General features: G+C 43.4%; 1 protein-coding gene across 3 annotated transcripts in view; it reads left to right on the forward strand.

Moving 5' to 3' along the window:
* The first annotated feature begins 340 nt into the window (after positions 1–340).
* ATRN (attractin) overlaps positions 341–27,929 on the forward strand; it is a 222,481-nt gene continuing 194,892 nt past the window's right edge. Inside the window, exon 1 of one of the 3 annotated variants that reach the window (XM_075931018.1) lies at positions 341–724. In XM_075931018.1, coding sequence (XP_075787133.1) covers positions 510–724 — 215 coding nt within the window. In that variant the 5' untranslated portion in view covers positions 341–509. Of the gene's footprint in view, positions 725–11,232; positions 11,500–27,929 lie in introns of those variants that run through there. The other 2 variants (XM_075931019.1, XM_025179538.2) reach the window with 2 other exon arrangements.

Here is a 27,929-nt window from a genome sequence, read left to right on the forward strand (position 1 = left end):
TTGGTCCCCGCCTTTTTTTCTTCTTCCCTCAATCATGTTTGGGAATTTTGGTGAAAGCATCTGGCAAGCCTATGGGGGGGGGGGAGGGGGGGCGAGCTCCCCTGGGACAGAGGCTGCTCCAGTCCCCATGCTGCTGCCTCTGTGGGACAGGAGGCAGCAGGCGGGTCGGTGGAGCCCGAGCCACGGCCACGCCCCCCCCCCCCCGGGTGCTGAACACCGGAGGGAGGGGGGAGGGGAAGGAAAACGGCGCCCCCCGTATCTCGTGCGCGGGGGGGCGGGACGCGACCGGTCCCCGCGAGGCCGTCGCGCGGGCGGTGACGTCATCTCCCCGCGGCCCCGGCCCTGCCGCTGGGGGAGCGCGAGCGGCGGCGGCGGCGGCGACGTCCCCTTCCTCCTCGGCCACCGTCGCGGGCCGCGCGCAGCTTTCCCTCGCCGGCCACCGTCCGGCCCGGGGAGGAGGAGGCGCCGCGCGAGCAGGAGCCCGACGCCAGAGCCGAGTCCGGCGGCCGATGGAGCGGAGCCGGAGCCGCGGCCGGGGCGGGCCGGCGCTGCTGCTGCTGCTGGCGCTGCTGCTGCTGGCGGCGGGGCCCGGCGCGGCGGGCGAGGCGAAGGAGTGCGACAAGCCGTGCGCCAATGGCGGGCGCTGCCAGCCGGGCAGCGGGCAGTGCGAGTGCCAGGCCGGCTGGGTGGGCGACCAGTGCCAGCACTGCGGGGGCCGCTTCAGGTGAGGGGGCGCCCGCGAGGCCGCCTCACGCCGGGGGGGGAGGGGCCCGGCCCCCGTGGGGCGCGTGAGGAGAGGGGCGGGGCGGCTCCTGTGCCCCTCTGGCGGGGAGGCGAAGTGGGGTGCAAAGCCCCTGGGTGCGCACGCGTATTCGGGATGGCGTGCCGGGGGGGGGGGGCAGGTGGCGAGGGGCAGCCCCCCCGAGAGAGCTCGCCATGCCGTCCGCCGGCTTGGTCAGACTTTAAAGGGCTCCCAGACTTTTTTTTTTCGGGGGGTGGGGGGGTCTTAAGTTGTTTTTCCAGAACCTTGCTCACAGTCCTAGCGCATCCGTGCGGGTGTCACTGCAGAACAAGCATCCCCTGGATCCATCGCTCGCTAGTTCCTTCAGATGATCTGCCTGGATATTAAGTGTATATCCATTCTTGGCAATGCTGTTGTGCCACTGAAGCTGTTGGCAACCTGCTGGATTTCTGGCCCTGTAGTGACATTCCTTGATCTACACATTTTATAATTCATTGGGTCTTCAGTTCTAGTATGTCTATCCCAAGAGAGCCACTGAAACTCAACTTAGAGCGGCAGTTGATGGTTTTTGATGACCAATACCTTCGTTACTGATCTTATCCTTTCAAAACGTGAATTGAATGCAACTAAGGTATTTGTGCAAGCAGATGAACAATTGGTTGTATGATTCTGAAGCTTTTGGCAACCGCTGGATTTCTGGCCATGTAGTGGCGTTCCTTGATGCACATGTTTTATAATTCATGGGTCTTCAGTTCTGATATGTCTATCCCAAGAGAGCCACTAAAACTTTGTCTATCTCAAGAGTAGTGGTATTCCTTGACGCATACATTTTATAATTCATTCGTCTTCAGTTCTAATATGTCTATCCCAAGCGAGTCAATATTCAGGAATGTGGGTCCAGCTTCACCCATATAGGGGCTTATGGTTTCAGAGATGCCCTTTCCAAAGGATGGATGATGGACTGGGTCCTGTGCTTTGGGGACCCCAGTGCTTCAGGGGCAAGTGGGGTCATGGGTGGCTTGAGGAACTAGCAGGGGGCTGGAATTAGCAGCAGCAAGATACCTGGCCCCATCCCATCCCATCCCATCCCATCCCTCTCCTACCCATCCCTCAAGAGCCTGCCCTACCCTGCTTTTTTCCTACCTCTTCTCTACACCCACCCTACCTCTTTATGTCACCATTCCACCCCTTCTCTCAAGCCCCCACCTTTTTCTGGTTTCTGCCCTTCCTGGAATGACAAGAGGAGCTGGCGGGGCGGAGCAGAGCACGCTGGGGCAGAGTCACTTGTTGTAGCCAGTACCAGGTCCCCCCACTAAACCTGAGGTCATCCTGGACTCCACATACCTTTGAAGCACAGGGCCCCCCCAGATGACAGAGTCCAGGGGGTTGCCTCAATGTGTCCAATGGATGATATGGCTGTGCTTGAACCTGTTCTGGGTACTATGAAAAATTATATAAATCTGGTGCCCATGCCTTTAGGTGAGGCTAATTTTTTGTCTGTTTGGAAGTCAATTATTTGAGGCAGCTATGTTGGACTGAACGCAACTGGATATGTATGTGAAGGAATTCCAGGTACCGTAGATGAATTGTGTTGAGTGTTCTATAGACGGCCCACCTGGCTGGGTCTTCATTATGCTTGATGTGCTGGTTGTCAAGTATTTTTGGGGAACATAATTCTGCCCCATGCCAGCTCTTGAAATCAGTAGTTTGGTACTTAAAGTTGTATTGGGTCAGCATGAACTTGATATTGTTTGCACCCTCTGGCTGATGGTTCAGTTTCATCCTGAAATCATTTGATGTTAGGCCAGTTTTTTGTGTAACTAGTTTTAGGGTATCACTCGGTTGTTTCATTTTAACGAGACCATTGGATGCAGAGTCTCCTGTGTATTTGAATTTAATGATTAACACAGATGAGTAATTTTGTTCTTATCTTGATGCTCACAATTAATGTGTATCTAGCCATGAATCCATTATGCTTGTGTAGCCTAGGATGACACCCTTGTAAAAATTGTGCTTCATGAACCTACTAAACTTCTTATAGACATTAATGTTTTTCATACAAATGTTCTTAATGTGTGGACTTCCAAAATACTGGTTTCTTGGATCTGGACTTCAACACTACGGCGATCTGAAGAAGTGGGTTGTGCCCACGAAAGTTCATGATACCATCTACATGTTTTGTTAGTCTTTAAAGTGCTACTAGATTATTTGTTTTTTAAGTTTTTTCAGAACATTGATCACAATCACAGCAAATCCATAAGAATGTAACTGCAGATCAAGCATCCCCTGGATCGATCTCTCGCTAGTTCCTTCAGATGATCTGCCTTGATATTAAGTGTATATCCATTATTGGCAATGCTGTTGTGCCACTGAAGCTTTTGTCAACTGCTGGATTTCTGGCCATGTAGTGACATTCCTTGATATACACATTTTATAATTCATTGGTCTTTAGTTCTAATATGTCTATCCCAAGAGAGCCACTGAAACTGAACTTACAGAGGCAGTTGCTGGTTTTGATCACCAATACCTTCATTACTGATCTTATCCTTTCAAAATGTGAATTGAATGCAAGTAAGGTATTTGTGCAAGCAGATGAACAATTGGTTGTATGATTCTAGTCATGTGCTAACATACAAAAGTCAAATGCTTTGAGTATGCAATTGTATGCTGTTGCAAAAATTGTATTTTGCACGTGTAGAGGACACTCATTTGCCACTGAAATAACAGCAGCTTCAGAGGTGAGGGGGAAAAACTATTCAGTAGTGCTTAGCCACACTAAACCACACTTTAAGAAATAAAAAGGTTTAACAGGTATATTAAATTAAAATTATAACTGCTAATTGATTATTATAGAGTGTGTAATATAATTATGGTGCAACAGTAAAATAGAATTTTCTGATTGGAAAATAGGGGTAAATCACTAGCTGAATGAGCCATTAGCTAGCAAAGTGCTATCACAAACTTACTCTTAAAAATAAAATGGAACTTTCAAAAAAACACAAGCAAAATATATTCAGTCATCACAGTGTTTAGTGATAAAGTATTTTCAGGAGTTAAGGATTAAATAAAAGAAAACAAAACCCCTCAGGAAACTGTTAAAGGCATATTGGCAACTTGAAATTTAGTCAATAAAAAAAAGAGTGTTAAAAGTCATTTCAGGTACTGCAGCTACCTTGATCTTACGCCATTTTGTTTGGTTTTGTAATCGTATTGTCATATTGAAAAAGGAAAAAAAAAAAGGAAATTTTGCTTGTTTTGCAAAAGACCCACACAAGCAGCAGACAGTGACAATATGGCAACCATTAGGTATACATTCTATTGAAAATTAAACACTTCCCCCCCCATTTCTTTGTTATAGTCATTTTAGGCAGGGGTGGGCAAGAGGTGGCCAGTGAGTCAGATATGGCCTGCCAAGCCATCAGATCTGGCCCGTGGTCACCTTGCCAGGCCCCTTAGGCAGAGAGCAGCTCATGCTTTAAACAGCTGGCTGCCCTCTGATCTGCATGGCTGGGGAAGTAGTAGGGAGGCTTTGTATGCTGCCCCTGCCCCCTAGCAAAATCTCTTAGCTCCCATGGGCCAGTAGGAGCTGAGAAATTTTGCTGGAGGCGGGGACAGTGTTTGAAGCCTCCTTCTCTCCCCACTTCCTCTCTGCCCAGAGCAGAGCCATGTGGAGCAGCCAGCCAACTGGGACTTCAGCAGAGAGAATGTCTCAGGTTTCTGAAGGGCTGCTGCTGGCTGGGAGCTGCCTAGGTAAGCGCCTCCCAGCCAGAGCCTGCTTCTGGCACCCCAGCCCTTTCTCTCCCCTCTGAGTACCTGCCCCTGGCCACCACCCAAACTCTGTACCCCTTTCTTCCCTCTTCTCCTGGGTCACAACTCCTTCTCAGAACCTGAATCCTCTCCTACAGCCCCTCTCCCAGGCCAGAATCCTGTCCTTCCCCTGTATCTTCTCCTGGATCCTGCACCCCAAGCCCCTGCCCCAGATCACAATTCCTTCTTTGACCCAAACTCCCTCCCAGACCCCACACTCTCTCCTGCACCCCAGTTCCCTACCCTAACCTCTCTTCTGCTCCCAACCTCCATCCCAGACTTTGTACCCGCTCCACAGAAGTGCAGCTTTTGACTACTTGCCAAAATCTTGGAGTGGCCCCCCCCATTAAAAATTATTTCCACCCCATCTTAGGCTGTTCTATTTACTATAGAATGTGTCATCTTCCAGCAGAATCGTGATTTAAAAAAAATGACTTGTGTCCCATTAAGGCAGAAATCTTAGCTGTTACTTTAACCATTAGTTCATATTGTTTCATCCTCACCATTGTTCTCTGAATCAACAAGGGCAGTATTGGAATTATTATTTATTCAAGGTATTACCATGAACTATTTTAATTATTCATTCCTTTATTAAATTTGAAGGCTGAATTGTATTTATACTGTTGTTTTAAATATGCCTAAATAATACACAATTTACTAGATGCAAACTAATAAAACATTAATAAGAAGATGAAGACAATTAAAAATGAGCTAAAGCCAGAGATGCTCCAACTTGGTCAGACAAGTGTTAGCAATGAATGCTTTGAGTGTGTGTTATTACATTTAACAAGCACATGATGACATCACCAATTATCAGACATGGGTCACATTTCAACAGGCCAGACTGACAAATGAAAGTATAGAGGGTTTTTTCCCCCCTGGTTGGTTCTAGGCTACTGTAAGCTTCCTCATTTACCTATCTGCCTTGCACAAAATTACCAGCACAAATATGTGGCTGGTTTTTCATAATTTGTCAAATTGTTTTCCTTCTCAGTTTAAACTTTCCACTTAATGGCAAATAAGCTATGTTGAGAAGGTTATGTGGAAGACATAAATGTAACACTGTCTCACTACAAGAGGAACTCAGCCTGGGTCTTTTTGCTTTTTTCATGGCAGATTTCAGAAGTATAGTAGTGTAGTTGTCTGAGTTGTCAGACACTCTCAGACTCAACTGAAGACCACCTAGGAGAGCAGCATCCTTCTTCCTAAGCTTCCCAGAGAATTAAGAGCTTTGGTATGAACTGGTGAATTTCAACTGCTTGTAAAAGTCCCCTTGTCTCCACTGGTGAAGACCAAAGTCAGTTCTGTTTGTTTTGCTCTCCTCTACTAATTTGTGTCCAAGTGCATCAGCCTTCTCAGTCAGCTTAGGTGGATTTGCTTGCCACCTGTATTTTTCCATTATTCACATGTCCCCTATTGCCACTTCTATTATCAACCTAAATGAGCTCATCTTTTCTTGTGAGGACTGTATTTAAATGGGATTCTTAAAGGTTCTAGGCAATTTACCATCAACCTAAATGGCTTCCTCTGAGATACCACTCAGTGACACTGAAGTGAATGCTACCTTCACAAGAGCAGTTTTTAATGTAGGCTTTGAGAAGGTGATCAAGACCAGTGATGCTGTTCACTTGCATCAAATTGAAGCTAAATGTTACCACTTTCCTGGTTTATTTCCCTAAGCTCTACAAATTTAAATTATGAGCAATAAAGGTAAAACTGATCTTCACATAGTGTATATATTTGTCTGTGAAAAACGGCTCTGAAAATGCACTGTATATTGAGGGTAATGACATCCTCTGGCCAAGTAGTGGAGGGAGGGAGGGAGGGAGAGAGAGAGAGAGAGTGAGTTAAATCTCCCCCTCTCATAATAGCAGGCTACTATGGAGAGATCCTTCACATGTACCTTTTTTTAACCACCTGTATATCTGTGTTTTCTATACCTAGAACTTCTTTCTCAATCCCATCTGCCATTTTGCCTGCCTCTCTTCTGTCAATCCATTCTCAAAAATGACTTCTTCAAGATGTCTTGAACTTAAACCTTTAGTATATCAAATATAAGTTAAGGGTTAGGGGGCTTGTGGGACTTGACAAAGGAGGGGTCTGGAGATGGAAGAACAAACCATCACAACCTTTGAAATAAGCCTGAGGGGGAAGGACTAGAGTAATTTTAATAATTATTAAGCCTACCATATAATTATACATTCAATTATTTCTTTGCACTATCTTGAAAGCTGCACAACAAATATGGAATACTATAGTAACTGTGGAAATGTGCTGCTGCACATAGGAATTCTGGATTAAATTACTCTATTTCAGTGATGCTTTGTATCCATCTTCTGCTTATTTCTTCTTGAATCTTTCCATGGTGCCTTATTTGCATGAAATTACCTTACAATCTATTTAAGAATGCCACTGCAATCACTCCTGCATCCATCATCATTTTTAGTGCCTCAGTGCACACAGGTTGAGTTTGTAACAGTCTCCAACTCATCCCACCCAATTAAAAAAAGTTCTCAAAATTTACAATTCCCAAGTGTGAATTTCTTATTATGGCCTTTCTTCTGTCAGTTATATTGTAAGATTTTTGTGCTAGAGGTTACTTGAAGCTTTGTGCTGTATACCATGTCAACCTTATTGTTTGTGCCAAATGTTAAATGCAATAGTACTACTCAATATAATTCAGTACATTACACTTAGAAATACATTTTCATCTCAATTTAATCAAATCCGTTTCAATTTATTTGTACTTAGAAATATTTCCAATTTTCAAAACGTGCAATTTTAAATTCCATATAGAAATTCTCACTGAAGAAGTAGCTTAGCAATATTGAGTTCATTTCTGCTCTCAAAATGACTTTGTAAAAATGGCATCACGAGGTTTTATATTAATTGTCTGACCAATTTCCATAACAAATGTGTTAAATTTGCAAGTAAAAAGATGTCAGTTAAAAACATAAAAGCCTCACATAGATAGGGCTTTGAAAGTCAAATTAGATTCTTTCCATCTTGTGTGCATCTTATGAAAATGAATCCATTGGCCAAATTATGATACGAGTTTGCACAGGTGTCTGAAGACAGTGGAACTGTATAAATGTAGTTACTGGCATAATTTGGTTTGCAGAATCTGAAATATTGGTGCTGTTCAATATGGAAAAAGCTTAGGATTTGCATACATTTCAAAGTTTGCTTAAGGTTGGTATGTCATCAGAGGTGTGAAAAATTTTTACCCTGATAGACATAGATGTGCTGACGTAACCCCATGTGTGTTTTAGTTTGTGGTGAACCTTTGAGGTCATTTGGAGATAAGGTTCCTGAAATATAGACACCCTCCGATGTGCTATTTTTAATTGTCAGGGTGCTCTAATTCCACATGCAGAGTTGGATTGGCTTGAAAATGGGTTTTGTTAATGAGGATGTGAGGTAGTTTGAAGACAATATAAGATCATTTTAATTCAGGGGTCCTGAGAGACATCCTGACTCTTCATTGCTTGTTTTTTTAAATGCTTGTTCAGTGTGTGTCACAAGCAAGTCATGTTGAGACTGGGTTTAGGAGTCGAGAACAAGCAATCTTGCTGCATGACAGGCAGACTCTCCCGCCTCCCCCCTGGCAGATGCATTTTCTGAATGTCACAAGTGTTCAAATAGGAGTCATGATTTGTGGTGGTAGGCACTGAGAAAATGACAGGTTTTGTTGGAATGAGTAAGGTTCCTAATGTCTATTGTCAGTTTCACAGATGCACTGTAAGGTTGTGTACATGTGTGGTGTGGGAGGTATGACCCTAACTGTTTGCTTCTTGGCTTTCTAATGTTGGTGTTTTGTTGATCTGAGTGTATTTTCTGGTTTTCAGAGGTTTCTGTTTTTGGTAGCAAATCTTCATATTCTGGGGACACTGCTAACCCATCTTAACTCTACTATAATGAGTTTATTTTGTTACAGTATTGAATATTGGCTGGAGGCTGATACATAATATTTATGACTATACACAGAAAAATTTAACAAATGTGAACTTTTTTGGTAAAATTATTTTATAAACTTAAATTCAAAATATGTAAGCTTTATAGAATTCTGAACTTGAGTTGAATTTATTTTTTTTAAGACAACGTTATGGTTTCAAAAGGAAATGGAATATAAAGGCAAATCACTTCCTTAACTCCAGTTATTCTTTTATAACCTATTTTTGAAGTGGGAGTTTTATTAAATATGGTAGCTTTTTGTCCATTATTAACGCTATGAAAATAAGTTTTTATAGTATTTTGATTTTTAAGCGACCCATTACAAGTTAAATTAGCTAGATCTGTTGAATGGATCTTATTATTTCAGTCTCTTTCTGTGCGCATTCACATATTTCCTCTGTCCCCTCTTCCATGATCTTGTAATAATCAAGCAGTTTCATTCTGCTACGTCATGCATATTTCCATCCATTGTTTTGACCTAAAGCAGTTGACTCATTTGTGGGCTTCTGGAATATGTCCTATAACTGAGGAATTTGTTCGTACAACTTTCAGAGTTAGTGGAGCTTAAGGATCAATATCCTTAGCTGGACCATGTATATTTGAGTCATGCTAAAGCAAGCTTTCCGGAACAGCTTTGTTCAGGCCATTTCATGATAGCAAATTTATTACTGAAGTCCTGAGCTGCTTTGTGGAGTGATTAATTAGTAGACAGATGCTCTATTGGTTTTAAGTTACTAATGCTAAATTAATTTTATTGCTAATTTTATCAGACCTGACTCCAGTGCTCAGTATATGAAACTTCAACCTTTATATTTGATTTTGTGTGCTATTATTGGACATGATGCCAAGAAGCGCTTGTTTAGTCACTGCAAGTCTTAAATAAAATAAAAGTATTTTATACCTTTCAGCACTCTCTGTGCATGTTAACACTGTAAGACCAAATATAATGACAAGTGTCAGCTTGCAACAGTTTTTTGTGAAGACTTGTTATAGGCTTCAGTGTCATTTTATTCAGGTATACTGTATATACTCACATCCAAGTGTGATCAGACATGAAACATGACTGTCTAGTGTAAGGAAGGTGCTGTATTTTAATGGTACATCAAAAAAGAATGGTTCCTGATGTTCAGGTTTTTTTGATTAGGGGATCAACATACAGTTTTTACAGTCAATGGCTTGCAAATGTTTAGAATGTGTAACTGAAGTTGGCTGAACGAGACATGCTTCTGTACTTTTAGCCACATTTATTTACAGCTGCTTTTTGCTTGCCTAATAGTGAGTGCATTTTTGTAAAGTGATAGATTAACGCTATTAAAATATATAATTTAAGAGAGTAATTTAAATTTAAACCGTCTGTATCTATTCCTGGTCAGTTCAGATTGCAAAGAATCTTTAAAGTCAGTATCCTCTGTTTTGGGGCTAAAAATAGGCTATTGAACATGCCTTGTGTAGTCGATGTTTCTTTAGCCTTTTAAACATTCTTTTATTCAGGTAACAGATACAATGTTGATATGATAAAATAAGAGGGCATGAAAAATCCTTTCTAACATTACTGTCATATTTTATTGAAAATGTATTGAATTTTTTTGGGGTTCATGTTACAAGTTGAGGTGTAAAGATTGAATAAAAGTTTAGCATGTAAAAAAATAACCTTTCCCACTTCAACTAGGGATGTCAGATTTAGTTACTCAACTATTTGACTAGTCGGTGGAATTTCAATTAGTCGATAAGTGGAAGCAAAATGCAGGACAATGTAGCACTTTAAAGACTAACAAGATGGTTTATTAGATGATGAGCTTTCGTGGGCCAGACCCACTTCCTCAGATCAAATAGTGGAAGAAAATAGTCACAACCATATATACCAAAGGATACAATTAAAAAAAATGAACACATATGGGGAGCCGCAGCAGGGTTAGCGCCCAGCCCCAGGAGCTAACTCTGCTGCGACTTTGCCTTTTAAATGTATTACGAGCCTGCCAGGCAGGGGGCAGTGGGTGCCGGGCATGAGCCAGGAATCGGCTGTCCCGTCTTGCGCCGGGTCCCCCCGCTGCACTTCTGCTTTTTAAATATATTAAGAAGCTGATTCCCGGCTCGTGCCCGGTACCTGCTACTCTTCTTGCCCCTCGTGGAGATGGTGGTTGGGTGAACCGGCTTTTAATCCTGCTCTATCAGAGGCAGCAAGGGCAGGGGAGGAGCAACCACTCGACTGTCTGATAAGCTTATGCTTATTGGATAGTCTACTTGTTGCTTACATCCCTACTCCCAACCCCACTTTACACAGGATTATATGCCATTGTTTTTATTAATTGAAACCCAGAAAGACTTTTGAGATGACCAAGTAGACCAGTGTTTATCAAATGGTGTTCCGCAGAACCCTGGGATTCCGTGAAGTGAAAGTAAGGGTTCTGCGAGAAAATTCCATTACAATAACATTTTATGATTTTAAAAATAATTAATATTTAAGCACTTATGAATTTTATTGAAAACAATTTTAATTTGTGTTTGCCACCATAAGTGTCCCTGTGTAATGCCAGCTTAGCCAGAGTGGGGACGATGATGTCACTACTCAGCGCCGATGTCCATATATTAGAATGTTATTAGGGGTTCTGCAAAATTCTTTTGAGTTTCAAATGGTTCCGGGGCCAAATAAAATTGGGAAACACTGAAGTCGACATTGGATCAGATGCATTCCTCTTTGTAATTCTGTTGTGATTTAGATTACGCAGGTTAGGTAAAGACAAATGATGATGTTAAATCTGCCTGATTATCAAGAGTTGAAGATGTGAATTGTGCTGAAAAATGGGATTGTATGGAATGTGTAGTCTGGAATTCCTCGTAGAACATTTTTATAATTCTATAACTTTGCATGGTGCTTTAGATAGTCAGAGACACACAGTTTCTGTCCTCAAGAATGTATAATCTTATAACATGACGACAGTAAGGAGGAGGATAGAGAAAGAAGAGATCAAGACTAAAATCAGTAAACATGGCATATGGTGAGTAAATCATGAGTTCTGCTAATCTTTTTTTATGTGGAGGGGTGTGTGTGTGTGTGTATATATATGATGCCTTTTCCCAGCTTTGTCTTGGCATACAGTGGATAGAAATGTAGTTGGCAGATATAATATATTTGTAATCAATCACTGTCTCTGAAGATCAGGAGCTGACACCTAGAAGTAGGTTATGAGTTGGGGTGGGAGGGAATAACGGATGGTGTTGATTTGCTTGCTGAGGAAGCAGGTGGCAGCATACGGTGCCAGTTGGAGTCTCTGCTGTGCTCCCACATTCAGTGTGTTACAGTAATGCATTGTAGAGGTGAGCAGTTATGCTGCCTGTTGTTGCCTAATTTTTCTTGAGGAGAAGAGCAAAGTTTGATAGTAAGCAGGTTATGGATGTTGTCTAGGCCACTCATATGCCAGTTGGTCATTTCAGCTTAACTGTAAATAACAGAATACCAGAATTTTTGAGTTGTGGGGATCTTCTTTGAATGATGGTCCCTGTTGTATTCCACTGAAGGGTATGTACATGCACCTGAAGCCAGACTCTTTGCAAGTAGTACAGTTTGGTGGCCCGCCAATGCATGCATCCTGAGCTGTTTTGTGCTTTCACCCAAAGCAATAAAAGCATCTCCAGTTACATCTTGCTGCCATATGGTCCTCTGCACTCTCTTCTTGCTCTAGCTCTGGACCTGTGTCGCTCCCAGGACCATGACATGCTCTTTGGGACAATGCCCTCTGGCAGTGCCTGCTATCTGATCTCTTGCCCTCTTTTGCGGAAGGAGAGGGGAAAGGGGAAGGTGTCCAATCCTCAGTCTTGTGCCTGCTGCCGTGGTCAACTGCATCCAAGGTCTAGCCCTTCACCCCCCAGACAAGCTGACGTCTGTCAAGGCCACTCTCCAGTGGTGGCTAGATATCGTGCAAGAGGGAAGGAGGGGACCCACTCTTCACCTAGGGAACCTCGCTTTTTGAGCCACTTCCCCGTCACCCCTTGCAGCTTCTTGGCCCTTGTATCAAGGCCACAGCCTGGCGGGTATCAGGCCAGAGCCTCCCTCTCTAGCTCCCTTGAGCCTGCCCAGCATTTCTGTCCAAGGTGCTTCTCCATCCCTAGGAGCCAGTCCTGCACCCTTGCTGGGCAGGACCTAACTGCCCTCTACTCTGCTGAGCGACTCTTTTGCCTTAGCTTCTTATAAGCCTCTCTCTGATGAGTCGGGGCTCTGCCCAGGCTCCCTCCAGCCTGCTTCAACACCTTCTGGCTAGAGTGGGGGCAGCTAACCTATTCTAAGCTGTCGGCCACTCCATATGCCACCCGACGTGCCTACCCCTTTTGGGGGCTGCCTCAAATTATTTCTGCCAGCATGGAAAGCCATAATCCTAGAGAAGTGGGCTGTGGATATTTCCCAGAGTAGCTATGTCATAAAGTTTACGGAGATGCCGTTCTCCTTTGTCCACCCTGATGGGACACGTACACAATGAGCTCTTCCTACTAGAGGTGGATTTCTTCAGTGGAATGTAGTAGGAACCATCACTCGAAGAAGAAAACACACTTGCCTCCAGCTGGAGGCTCTTTGAGATTCTAGACCCACCCTCCTTCCTGTCTGCTGTGGATCTAACAGATATGTGGTAGAGAAGGAACTGGAAATACCAGTGGCCCACCACACCCTTGAGTGCCTCAGGCAAAACCACAAGGTGATGGTATCCACCTGTGCTGACTGCCGAACAGGATACTTTGAGAAACTCCTGTTCTGGGTCAGGATGGATTGATTTAAATCAGTAGGAAAAAAATCATTGATTTAAGTCAAGTTTCCTACTGATACTACTTTAAATTTTTCTAAAACAATAACCATTAAAACATGTTAATTTAGAATTCAGTACTGCATTTTACAGCATCCGAGAGGGATGCTTTGAGCAGTTCTTTTAGATAAAATAAAGTTATCATTTTACGAAATAGTACATAACATTACTTGTGTCACTTTACAAATTCAGTAGCAGTACGTTAGACATAAGAACTACGTTATACACACAAACACAATAGCACTTATTGTGGCGTAGTGGGGGTGCTGTCTGCTCTGTGACCCGGGGTCCCCCTGTGCTGTGATGGGAGATTCTCACTGACCCAAATGTGTATTAACCAGACACCCCGGCTCAGCCTCCCAGGGAGAGAGACAAAGGAAGGAATGCAGAGACCAACACCTGGCTGGGGGGTAGGGCTGAAAGGTTTTTTTTTTTTAGTTTGTCTGGTATCATGGAGGAAGCAGCCTAAGCAACAGGCTGGGATTTAGGGGCCCAGTCTCCCCCATCTCAAGGGGGGCTGAGGCATCATAGGTCTGCCCTGTAACCAGATTATATCTGTGCTGTGCTGTATCCTGGAGAAGCAATAAACTCCCTCTATTCTACTGGCTGGTGGAGTCTGTTTGTGCCACTATGGGGGTGCAGGAGGCGGGGGGAACCCTGATGCGCCGCCACGCTTATATTTTATTGAACTAAATCTTAAACGTTACATAAATGTTTCACATTTGCAATTGCAGAAATCTCCTGAGTTGATGGCTGTCCTTAAACTTAAAAAAAAAAAATCATGCTTTATTAACTTAACAGGTAAGTACTTGGAACATTGAGGGTGCGTCTACACAGCGGCGCTACTTGAAATGAGCTACGCAATTTGAGCTACGCAGATTGTGTAGCTTATTTCAAAAGAGACCACTTTTCCAACAAGCTCTTTAATCCTCGTGGAACAAGGTTTATCAGGATGTCAGAATAGCAAGCCTGTTGTTTTGATTGCATTTTGAAATAACGGGTGTGCAGTTAAGACGTGGAAAACACTATTTTGGGATACCAGACATATCCCGAAATAGTGCTGCTTTCTACACGTACCCTAAGTGTATAGTGTCCTTAAAACTACTACATCTTGCTCTTACAATGTTTCATGCTTGCAACTAGGCCTTGCAAATTTTTCTTGCACAGCGTACATTTGACACATGTTTCTTTTTTTACTCAGAGAATGAAGTTCTTCAAAATATTCCCAGACAGGGTCTCTCTTTTGTGTTCAGAAGCCATGACAGTTTTTCTGTAGCAAAATCCAGGAAGTTGTGTGTATGCTGAGTACGGTCTTCTCTTTTTCTTTTTGGTACACTCCACTGTTACTTTCTATGCATACTTAGTTGCTAGGTGTTACAGAGCAACTGAGTAAAAACAAAGTAAAACACAGAGAAACATGATCTCTGGGTGCAGCTTAGATATAGTGAATGGGGGTCTGTGTGCACATGGATTTAGCACAGAAAAATTTAACCCAACAACAATAGTCTGATTGCTACTAAATATACATTTCTCTATTTACTCATGATCCATACTTATCCACACTTCAAGCCTCTCCCAGGGCAGCACTTGGGGGGCAGTTAAGAGACCCCCCCACTCCAATCTCTCTGGGAGCAGAGCCCTCGGCTACAGGGGGAGGGTTTGGCCCTGGGCTGCTCCCAGTAGAGTGGGCTGCCATCCCTGCCCGGGCCCAGGGAAGCTGCTGCCAGCTCCCAGCATGTGTTGGGAGGGGGCTGAGGAGGGGTGGGGGCAGATAAGTGGTTTGAGGGGGAACAGCGATGTGTGAGGTGGGGGCAGGAAGGAAGATGCAGGAGGTGCTAAAGGGAGGTTGGGGGAGATTCAGGGGAGACTTATGGGGTGGATGGGAATGGGTGCAATAGAGGGAAACTCTAAGGGGGATTCATGGAGGGAAAACAAAGATGCGGGGAGGGGAGGCTGTGGGGAGACTATGGGAGCAAGAGCAGCTTGGCTGGGGAAGGGAGAGAGACAGGGCAGTGGTTGTGCAGAAGGAAATGTGGGAGATGCAATGGCAGCTTCCCCACTCCATGTGGCAGGAGGGGAGAAGGGCAGAGGTAACTGGTGGTAGAACTTAGGGGTACTAGCTTCTATACCCCTGACAACATTTCTGAAGTTTCTAAATAGGGTGCCCTCAAATGCCCCTTCACCTGTGGGTGCCCCTCTCTGCACCCCCTCCCTCTAGGCACCAGTTGTCCCTGGGGGAGGGCCTGTCCCACCCAGCAGCCAAAGGGGAATTTTTCTGTCTTTTTTTTTTTATTGTAGATATTTGCAAACTCTGATTTGTTAGAGACTGGTATCATTTTATTTGCATATTCATTTTGCATAAATGAATATGCAAATATCATGCTGGCCTGCTAAAAGTTTGTGAATGGGTTTAGCCGTTCCCGATATAAAAAATGTTGGAAATCACCACTGCTTTTTTTGTGATGCTACTGCCCAGTACGCAGTACCGGCACCTCCAGTCAGAACTTAGCTGGAAAGGACAGAGATGACAAAGGTGCCAGTACTGAAAATGGCCGACAGTCTGCTGGGTCTTAGAGTACTGGCACTTGTTTTTTTTTTTAAACATAAAAAGCCCTGGGAACCACTGTTCTAGAAAACATTACCTGTGAAGGAAGACTGAAAGAATTGGGCTTGTTTAGTTGAGAAAAGAGAAGACTGAGAGGGGGACATGATAGTTTTCAAGTATATAAAAGGGCATTACCAGGAAGAGGGAGTAAAATTCTTATCCTTGGCCTCTGATGGTAGGACAAGAAGCTGTGGGCCTAGGTTGGACATTAGGAAAAACTTCCTTGCAGTTAGGGTGGTTAAACCCTGGAATAAATTGCCCAGGGAGGTCGTGGAATCTCTATCATTGGAGTTATTTAAGAGCAGGTTAGACAGACAGCTAGCAGGGATGATCTAGATCAGTGGTTCTCAATCTGGGGTGCACGCACCCCCTGAAGGTGCGAGATGCCCTTTCTGCGGGTGGGAGACATGCCAGATTTTTATTATCTTAGGTTTAAAACTGACCTACTTCAACGATTTTTAATAAGAGGTGCGAGAACCTGTTTTGAGAACCAAAGGGGTGCAGGCTGCAATAAGGTTAAGAGCCACTGATCTAGATGATGCTTGGTCCTGCCGTGAGGGCAGGGGACTGGACTTGATGACCTCTCAAGGTCCCTTCTAGTTCTAGTGGTCCATGATTCTATGTAGCATTCAACCTTACACTTGTTATCTTTGTTGGAGAGAAACTGTTCATTAGGATGCAAGCAGACACCTGTTATAATTTCAGAATTCTCTGTTCCCCTTATGTACAGCATAAGGTACTAGACCCAATAAAATAAGAGCTTCTGAATAGCAGATAGAGAATCCCGGTGGTTTTTTTATTAGTAATTATTTATAACAGGCCTCTTAACACTAATCTGCAGTTAAATTTTTTTTAAATAAATTAGTCAGGTTTTTGTTAACCACATATAAAATTGGTAGAAATAAATGAAGGCATCCAGTGAGCCATTTGGACTTCTGGTAATGCAAATCTTTTTTTAAAGCAGGACTTGAACTGGAATAGTGATAGAAATGTAGCCGTGTTAGTCTGGGGTAGTTGAAGCAAAATGCAGGACAATGTAGCACTTTAAAGACTAACAAGATGGTTTATTAGATGATGAGCTTTCGTGGGCCAGACCCACTTCCTCAGATCAAAATTTTGATCTGAGGAAGTGGGTCTGGCCCACGAAAGCTCATCATCTAATAAACCATCTTGTTAGTCTTTAAAGTGCTACATTGTCCTGCATTTTGCTTGAACTGGAATAACATCAATGTAGAATTTACATCAAGTATTTTAATACGGTTTTTCTCTTGGTCAGGTGTTGCTAATTGGAACTTTTAGCAAACTAGTGACTTGATCATCTCTTAAACACTCTCGTTCCTGGTCTTCTTGAATACTCTTGTATCAATATAACTAATGTGCATTAAGGTATTTTGGTGGTAATATTCTGAGTATTCTCTGTGGTTTAGAATCTCTTTACTTGTTGGCAGATATTTGTGTCTCTGAATTTATTTAAAACTTGCATCTTAGGCAAACTGCTCAAATGGCTAAATTTTACTTAAAATAATAATAATTTACACATAGTACTTAATATGCCCATAATTTAATTTCACCAGTTATATTGATAGAGCTTTAGGAAGCCCAAGGAATAAAACTATAGTCCTGATGCCTGTGTAGTCCCTGGCTTGAGCCATTATACCATTCTTCATCCTAGAACCCAGTTAAACTTGTACCAGAGCTAGCTTAGTGTACACATTTCATTAACTGATTCAGTGAGTTACATTCATGTCACAGGATTAATTTTAGCGGGTCAGCAAGGGCATCACTAAATAATGGAACAGCTACCGTCAGGTTCATTCTGTTACTTAGTGCAAAATTTTATTTGGGTTTTTGTTTGGTAGTTCATGTAAGCATTAGGTATTATCTCATTTGACATGTGGGTTTAAAATAAGGATGTCAAGGGCTAGTTGACTACCCGATAAGCAAATGCTGATCGGATAGTCAACAGGATAGTTGACTAATCACTTCCCTTCTCTATCAGACACAGCAAGGGATGGGGGAGAAGAGAAGGGGGTATTTCAAAGCTGCAGCACTACACAGAGGCTGGGGTCAGCTGCTCCATGTGGCGCTGCTGTTTTGAATGCCACAGGGAGCCCAGCATCAGGCTCCTCGCAGCATTTCAAAGCAGCTGCACAGCATGGAGCCCAGGGTCAGCTGGGGACCTAGGGCTGTTACGCTTCAAGGGCGGAGGCGCCCTATCTACTATCGCCCTATCTGCATCGACTTTGATTAGTAAATTACTGGATACTTAACATCCTTAGTTCAGAATGACTATAGCTGTTGGACTTTGATTTGCACACGGCTCTTGTGGCACTGACATTGCATGTAAGGAACAGTATAACACTATAAACTTTTGTGAGTGCATAGTGTTATACCAATAAAAGCAAGCAGGATCTTATGAGGGGGATAAGGCAAAAAGCCACATTTATTGTAAAGATGATAATAAAAAAATAAAGAAAAGATAGAAGCAAACAACGTTGTTTAACTACTTATTCCTAACACTACTTAAACCCTTATACACTTTATATATATATATAAAAATAAAAATAAAAATACTGGCCAGGTACTCTGTACACAAGTGATGGTAGTGGGGAGCGAAGTCCTGATCAGATGTGCATCTGAAGCTCCTGGTGGGCTGGCAGCAGAACCTTGGACTCTGATTCCATAGTTTTTTAGTCCAGTTCTTATAGGAATTTCTTCCTATGCCAGTCTATGGAAATTGCTGCATCATGCTGATGTCTCCAGGGTGGCTGCCAGGTGCTCGTCAGTGATCTCATCGGGTGGACCTCCAGTACTTGGTTTTTTCCACTTGACACCTTTTGGTTGCACTGGCACCTGACGCCTTCTTCAGCCCTTTGTTGCTGTATTCTCAGGCTGGCACCTCTCAGAGCCATTCATTCATCATCCAAGCACTCTCTCATACATTCATACAGTATTTTGTATAATAATAAAAGTTGTAGTTACAGAAAGTTTCTGGGTGGTATTGCTTAAAACAGTCTCTGAGTGCTGAATAAAGTTACAATGTTTTAAAGAGAACAGGCCTCAATTAAGTAACAATGCCCTTAGTCAATTACAGGGCTTGGCTCCCATAGCAGAGTTAGTGGCTTGACAATGCATTGTTACAATGTATCTCTGCAATGTCAATTTCAAGCAGCCCCTTGCACAAACTTGAGCATGCCCTGGAGCACAGAGGGGGGGCTGTTTCTGGCTACATAGGATTATATTCTTAACAGTTCTAAGTTACATGACCTAATACATTATATTCTAAAGGGGCAATAATAATAATAAATCTAAACATTTAACAATCTTAACAAATAATAATAATAAGAAGAATTAATAATAAATCTAAACACTTTAAGTTGTGGGGAACAAATTATGGGGAGTCACTTCCATTTGGAGGAATCATTTTCAATACATTAATATATTATCCCTACAATAGCAGAGTTACACGTTCTGTGTAGTAGTCTGATATTTTAATCTTAAACTGTGCCTGTGGTCTGAAAAGAGCCTATAAAAAGTACAGAACATTAAGTTTTTCCATTTTTGTATACTATTGTGTTGTATTTGGCAAGCTGGTAAAGTCAAAACAAGATTGGTTGTAGTCAGTTCTGCAAACTCAATTTTGTATTGAACTACAGGTAGAACCTCTGTAAATGGGGTTTCTCTGGTCCGGCACCATCTGTTCCAGGGCGCCTAGAGTGGTGGTGGAGTGTTGGCAGGGCAGTGGGCTGCTATCAGTGAGCTGCCAGGGGTTGCCACGAGGGGCCAGAAAGGGGCAGGGACTGGCAGAGCAGTGAGGCCAGTGCTATCAGGGGAGCTGGCTGAGAGGCTGGTGGCTGGTCCAGGGGTAGGGGGAACTGGTAAAAGAAGGGGCAGGTATGACCTCATGTCTGGCAAAAGCCCTCATCCAGGACTGGTCAGGTCCTGAGGGTGCCGGACCAGGGAGCTCCAACCTGTATTTTCTGTTGATGGAGTTGAGCAATTGTAGATGATGCCAAAAAGAATAAAACTTGTTCTTGAGCAGTTTGAACTAGTAAAAATGTAACTAACTTTGAGAAGCAGATTTAAGCAGGTAACAGAAGGTGCCAAGGAGAAATGAACAGGGAACACGAGTGCTATTTCTGTACATATAATCCCTAAGTTAATATTGTTTGACCATGACTGAAACTTTATAAATAGAACCAAGTAAGCAATGAGGAGGCTTGCAGTACATTTCTCTTTCAAAGTGATTTAGACTCAGACAGGATTAAGATGGGTTTTCATTATCTCATTTCTGAGCTAGCAAATTGGATTAATGGTTGATCCATACAGAGAATGGGTATTTGCAAACCTTACAGATTGATTTGTGGAGTCTTGTCAAATATCTGAAGTGAATCAGTAGAGTTCTGAAAATCTGCTGTATGTCCATGGATATCTGATCACAATGTCAGTGCAGATATCTGTGGCTTATTTTTGCACCTACTGATGTGGATGCGGATACAAATTTTGTATCCATGCAGGGCTCTATGGATCAGTCTATCTTCCTTCTAAGTTTAAAGTTGGTAGTAGTGAACTCCTTTCTAAAGCTCTGTTTCTGGGAGTAGAGATGTCTTTCCTAAGCTGGGTTAGAGTGCTGAAGCTTAAAATGAAGGTCGTAAGCGAGAGTATGGTTCTGTATTAGGGATGTGAATGTGTACCCATGTACATGATTAATCGATGAGCCTGGGCGGTTACATCCAGATCCACCCCAAGCTGCCTCTGTATCAGGGGTAGCGGGAGGGGAGGTGGTGAGGAGGAATGTACCAGCTCCTGTGGAACCACCTCCTTTTCTCTCCCCTCTTTCCTCCCGATGTTTCTGATACAGAAAGTTTAGGTAGTTTTCAGTCTCTCTCGTCTTTGGATTGACAGGTACAGTTCTTTCTCTGAGACATAAGTATCAGTGCTGATATTAAAAAAAAAAGTGTTCTATCGATGATTCTGCCCCTTTTTCTCTTGGCTCTCCTGTGTATGTGTTTTCATCTCACTGTAAACTCCTGAGCTCATTATCCAATGGCAATCATAGAATCATAGAATAATAGGACTGGAAGGGACCTCGAGAGGTCATCGAGTCCAGCCCCCCGCCCTCAAGGCAGGATCAAGCTCCGTCTACACCATCCCTGACAGATGTCTATCTAACCTGTTCTTAAATATCTCCAGAGAGGGAGATTCCACCACCTCCCTTGGCAATTTATTCCAATATTTGACCACCCTGACAGTTAGGAATTTTTTCCTAATGTCCAATCTAAACCTCCCCTGCTGCACTTTAAGCCCATTACTCCTTGTCCTGTCCTCAGAAACCAAGAGGAACAAATTTTCGCCTTCCTCCTTGTGACACCCTTTTAGATATTTGAAAACCGCTATCATGTCCCCCCTTAATCTTCTTTTTTCCAAACTAAACAAACCCAGTTCATGAAGCCTGGCTTCATAGGTCATGTTCTCTAGACCTTTAATCATTCTTGTCGCTCTTCTCTGTACCCTTTCCAATTTCTCCACATCTTTCTTGAAATGTGGCGCCCAGAACTGGACACAGTACTCCAGCTGAGGCCTAACTAGTGCAGAATAGAGCGGCAGAATGACTTCACAACACACCTGTATAGTTAGTTTTTGTGATGAGAAACTTTTTTGACGACAGAATAGGATGTATTGATATTAAAACTGTGTAACAGGACAAAGCTTTGGAAGATGGTAGTATCATAGGCAGCAGTGCACGGGGCGGGGGCAGACGTAAAAGTTAGCTCCCCAGATGCACCAGCTCCCCGCTCCTCTCTTCCCCCCCACTTCCTCTGATACAGAGGCAGCAAGAGGGGGTTGCATGTTACTGTGCAGGTTAACTGATGAGCCCAGGCTTATCGATTCACCATGTACTAGGCATGTTAGGTAGCGGGTAACTGAATAGTTGAGTATCCTCATGAATTCTGAGTGGCTTCACTCCTGGGGCGCTCCCTGCCAACCCACGCTGCTGCCTTTCTATCAGAGGCAGCAACGCGGGGTGCCAGGCAAGAGACAATCTAAAAACCAGTTCCCCACGTAGACTGGCTGCCTGTTGCACTGCACTGCTGCTTCTGATGCAGAGGCAGCAGTGTGGGGTGGCAGCAGTCACTGTCTGCGGGGAGGGGCCTGGGCTTCCCATGGATAGACACTGCTGCAGGGACAGGGGGAGAGGCTTCCACAAAGTAGCCTCTGCCTGTGGCAGGCACAGAGGTTGCAGAGCAGCTTCTGTCCACGGGGAGCTTGGACCCTGCATAGGCTGAGGCTTTCTCTCCCCCCCCCCATTGCCCCTGCACTTCTGCCTCTGATAGAGGCGGAGACAGCAATGTGGAGACGGTGCTTGAGGGAGATGGCTTGAAAGCCGATTTAGCGGCTCCTGCTCCCCCTACTTTGCTGCCTCTGATACAGAGGGGGCTGGAGGAGTGTGAATAGTTGAGAAGATTAACTGATAAGCTCAGGCTTACTAGTTAATCATATACTCGACTAGTTGTTTACGTCCCTACTTTGTACACGAGTTCACGTTAACATCCCTAGTAGTTGGCGCTTCCTCAGAGTTGGAGCATGATATTCTTCCATGAAATGATAGCCAGAGATTGCTGTGGATGAGTAGGTGGCTAATGAGACCAGTCTGGGATCCACAGATATTATTAGACTTGCAGTAGATGTTTCCTGGTGGAAGAAGCAGATGGGGGGAGGGATAGCTCAGTGGTGTGAGCATTGGCCTGCTAAACCCAGGGTTGAGAGTTCAATCCTTGCAGAGGCCATTTAGGGATTTGGGGCAAAAATTTGTCAGGGATGGTACTTGGTCCTATTGTGAAGGCAGGGGACTGGACTCAATGACCTTTCAAGATCCCTTCCAGTAATTTAATTTACATTTGATATGGGCTGTGGTTTATAATGTCATCCTCTCCTGTTTTTCCATTAGCTGTTGTATGGATTGGGTCTTGGAATGCCAAGATACATGCCATAAGGTCCTTCTCCATTTTGGTTGCTTGAGGGTTTGTGTTTCCCTTGAGTTTGTCAGTGTTGTACTTCTGCATGTTGGTTTTGAGAGACTCTTTGAAGTGCTTGTTTTTGCTTCCCTATCCACTAACCATGGCTCAGTTGGGATAATGTGACCTGCTTTGGAAGTAGATTGCCTGACATTGAAAGAATGTGGTGAGCCCAGTGGTGGATGATCATAGCTTCTGTGACGTAGTGGGGGTACCTGGCTGGTTTCTATGCTGCTGGCTCTGGGGGAACCCCCACTGGCTGCCGTGGGTACCACGACCCAGCAAAACAGGATGAGTCACTATGCAAACGAGTATGGCCAGACACCCCCCATGGAGAGGAACAAAGGAAGGTGGAATGCTGCCCTGGCTGGGGGGCAGGGCTGGAAGTTGGGGAGTTGGTTGCTGGCTGTCTGAGAGCATGGAGGAGACAGCCTAGGGGAAGGGGCTGGAGTTTAGGGGCCCAGTCTCCCCCATCTCAAGGGGGCCTGAGGTATCCTAGCCCAGCTCTGTGACCAGATTACATCTGTGCTGTACTGTATCCTGGAGAGGCAATAAACTTCCTCTAGTCCACCGGCTGGTGCAGTCTGTTTGTGCCATTTCGGGGTGCAGGAGACGGGGAACCCCCAACGCGCCGTCACAGCTTCAATAGTGGAGATTTTAGCTGGGTACAGAGTGCTGACGTAGGTGTCAGTCATCACACTTATTTTGGAAGATCTCATGCGGTCACTGTTAATGGCATTATTCAAGAGCCTTGTGATGTGTCTGCTGTACGTTTTTGCACCATATAGGAGAGCAGGGAAAATGATGGGCTGGTACATGAGAAGTTTGGTTTGGTTCTTTAATGTCATGCTCTTGGAAGAAATGTTTTCTCAAACAGCCGAAAGCTGCACTGTGCTGTGGAGATGGTGTTGAATCTCTTTGTCAGTGATGGCTTTCTGTGACAGATAGCTGTCAGGATAAGGGAAGTGCTCAAGGCCTCTCTGTGGACTTTGATTGCGGAAGCAGGCAACTGGTGGCTTGAAGTCAGCTGATGTAGCACTTTGGTTTTCTTGGTGCCATGTGTGAGGCCTAATTGGTTGTTGGTGTCACTAGAATTTGTCTGTTTTTATATTTCTCCAAGTGGATACAGTGCGCAAGTCACAGTCGTCTGCACGTTGGAGTTCTATGCCTGAGTTAAAGATGCCTTTGTTCTGCACGCAATTGAGATTGAAAAGCTTGCTGTCTGTTCTATATTGAATGTCAAATCCAGAGGGGAGCTTGTCATCCGTCTCGTTACTGACAGCAAGGGAGATGAGGGGTTGGCGTGATGATGCTACTTTGCTTGACTAGAAAGGGGGCTGTTAAGCATCCATTGCTGATAACCCTCATGGGGATGCTGTTCTCCAACTACTCCATGATGATAACAGATTGTTAACGAATAATACACAGGAGAGGGAAGCTTTTGAAAAATAGCCATTATGATAAACAAAATACAGTCCATTGTAACACAAACACTCAGTCAGTGTGTGAACCCCACCAGCAATGAACCTGACCTATTGCAAACATGCAAGCTCCAGCTGACTCTGCAATTATGAATGTATTTCTGAGCCAGAAAATCCATATTCTTGAGTTATGAAGCAACAACCATCAGCAGAAACTTGATTGCTGTGATAAGCTTTTTCCTGCTGGTGACATGTTTTGAAATAAGGCTTTATTCTGTCCTATAGAATCTGCTTTTTTCATTCGCGCGTTAAACTTTTAAATATGAGTCCACTTAAGCAAAACCATCTGTGTGGCTTTCCTGTGCACCTGTTAAAGAGGTGGTTCTTATAATGAATTAGCACCAGGGTTATGATTTTAGGATGTTTTTTCCTCGATTAAGTCAAATTTTAAGTCTGCTTCCCCCTTTTTCTTTCTTGAGGATTTAAACTGAGCATTATTCATCTGATGTATAAAATGTACTTCAACATGTATGAAGTAAGCTTGACATTTAGCCAAATAATAATTGCAAATTTATTTTTTCACGGGAGCAGTTCTTATACGTCTGTGACGTTTCTCATTAATGAAGATCTCCATTCAGTTGCTGAATAATTAAGCATTGGAGTCTCTTGGAGACGCCTACTGAAGAACTGCTGTTAAAATATAGCAGGGGTAATGACTGCATACATCATTATCAGGTACTGGGCACTGTGTGACTAGTACTGATTTCTTTTTATTTCTGAGGATTAGGTAATGTTGGAACAGGAGAGTAATAGACATTAACTAATTTTAAGACTATCAAGAATGTATTTTGACTAGCATGCAAATATAGTCTTGTGATTGAAAAATTGGAAAAGCTGCTTATTTTGACTTCAAAGTAGTACTAGTCTAATTTGAGTCAGTTAATGACTCTATGCGCCTCAAGGAAGTCACTTGACCATCTTGTGCCTAATTTAGCTTGTGTGCAAAATTTATAGAGGTCAGGATCTTACTAGTGTGGAAGATATAGTGAAATTGGCTAGCGTACTGGGCTTTCATCACTTGAGCTGCCTATTCAGATGTTCATTGCAGGATGGCTAAAAATAATTTAAATTCCGTTGGACTTGTAATGATTTTTTAAAATATTTTTTAATATTTTGATGATTGTTTACTTTTTACCATATTATAGTCTTAAAATAGTAAAGTGGATGTTTGCAATTACTAGTTGAATTTCAGATTTAATATAGGGCTTTTTCTAAAAAATGGTCCTCTGTGCTGAAAGACAAACTCAATGTCTCTTGGGCATCCTTGATGTGAGTACAGCACAAATTCTGACTCAAAATTGATAAGCAAATTGCTTGTACTGTATTTGCATCCAGCACCACTTGATGATGTATCGGACTTCTGCAAGTTGGGAAAGTTGAAACCATCTTGTATTCCTGTTTGTACTCCGTAGAACTGGGGATGCTTAAGTCACTTCCTCGCTTTTGAAAATCTCATGCTTTGGGTACTAAAAAATGGGCTTAGGAACCTAACTATAGGTTTCTATTTTTGCAAGTTTTGTGTGCAACTTGAATTTACAGAAAGTCTAAACTATTTCTTTGCTAGCATTGAAGTAGTTCCATTGTGAAAAGATAAACATTTTATGCCAGAAAGATAAACTTCAATGGGAATCCCTCATTTTCCACTATATTCGTATCTGATGTTGCGGGCATGCATGTACACAGTTAATTTAACCATGTGAGTAGTTAGTACTCATGTGAATCAAGTCTAATGTATCTACTCAAGTGATTGCAGGGTCGAAGCCTATAGTTTTCAATATTTTTCTTTTGTTGTATTGCCTACAAGATACCTACCAGTAGTGGCATTAAAAAAGGTTCCATCATTTTGATCATTATTAATTTTAATCTAAAATTGCAATAGCATACATTTAAAAATTAGTTTTAGAAATACTCAGCTTGATTTTTGAACTTTAAAAAAAAAAAGGGAGTTAGATCAAATGATTTGTTAAAACTGTATGTCCCTTCTGCCTTATTACAGTAAACGTCCGATAATCCGGCACATTTAGGACCCAGAGAGTGCCAGATTATCAGATATGCTGGACTATCGGAAGGGGGGGGGGCTATGAGGGTCTGGGGTGGGGTGGGGGGATGCCACCCCAGACCCCTGATAGCCCCCCCTTTCGATAGTCTGGCTCTGCCCCCGGCTTCCCCGATTTAGCCGCTGGTCAGTTTTAGCAGTGGCTCAATTGGGGAAGCCGGGGGCAGAGCAGCTCCAATGGTCCGGCTGCCCGGAGCACTTCCGGGTTCCTGATGGTGCCGGATCGTCAGATGCCGGACCATTGGAGTTTTACTGTAGCTCCTATGAATTGGATAAGTTTTAATGTAGCTCCCAATGGACATTATTCCACGGTGAAAAACCTCTACACAATAACCCACAACATCTGAAGAAGTGGACGGTGCCTGCGAAAGCTTATGATACCATCTACATGTTTTGTTAGTCTTTAAAGTGCTACCAGACTATTTGTTGTTTTTTAAGTTTAACATTTATGATGTTCCTCACATGTCGAAAATGTGTTCGTGAATCATTATCTAATTAGTCTTGGCTATGCATTGTAATTGGCAAGAAGTTTCTCAGCTGGGAGAACTGAAATAGACTGAAGAAAGTTGCCAACATCATTCAGCAAGTCAATGAATGGCAGTCTAGGTTAGAGGGTTAAGGGCTGTATTGAAAATGTGATGAATGCTTGTTTATGTTAAATACAAAGGCTGCTGATATGCTACAGTATTGTTCCCATGGAATTTATTTTGTCTTCAGAGTGCTGAGCATGCTCTTAGGAAAATGTTTGTGGTACAATCTAGAGTTGGATTAAGAGTACTGTATGGCTACAATTTTTACCTAAACAAAACAAATAGAAAAAAGTTCATGCGGTAATTTGTCTGTTGTTTATATTGCCAGACAGTACACTACGTTTGCATCCAACACCACTTGATGATGTATTGAACTTCTGCAAATTGTCAATTGTCCAGGCATTCAATTTGCAATCCAGATAGTAACTACTAGACCAGGGATCAGCAGTCTTTCAGAAGAGGTGTGCTGAAATTTAACTTATTCACTTCTTTTTACAGGTCAGTGTGCTGGCGATACTTTTTAAAGTCACTAACAGTCCTACTTATGGCAGCTTCATTAATAAATTAAGATGCAGATCTTACCCGTTAGTGTGATCCTTGGTCTTGCTTTGCCTTGTTGAATTCTCTGATCTTGGCCTTGTAGCTTGATTCTTTAAGCAGCACACAAGCCTCTGAGTCAGGGTTTGGTAAACTGCAGCCTCCCAAGCAGCCACCCGTCAATGAGGCTGTGGGCCTGTCCCTATCTCCATCCCGCCCGCCTGCGGCTCCAGTCCCCAGTGGCAGCAACCCTCCTGGCTGCGGGTTCAATCCCTCCTCCCTGGCAGCAACCCACCTAGATGCGGCTGACACATGCTGTGGCAGCAACCCTCCCACCCACCATATATTCTAGACCCAAAACACTGGCGGCAGCCACCCCACAATGCAGCCTCAGCGACAGCTAACCCCCAA

Source organism: Pelodiscus sinensis, chromosome 5 (genome assembly GCF_049634645.1).
Source record: "Pelodiscus sinensis isolate JC-2024 chromosome 5, ASM4963464v1, whole genome shotgun sequence".
NCBI lineage: Eukaryota > Metazoa > Chordata > Testudines > Trionychidae > Pelodiscus > Pelodiscus sinensis.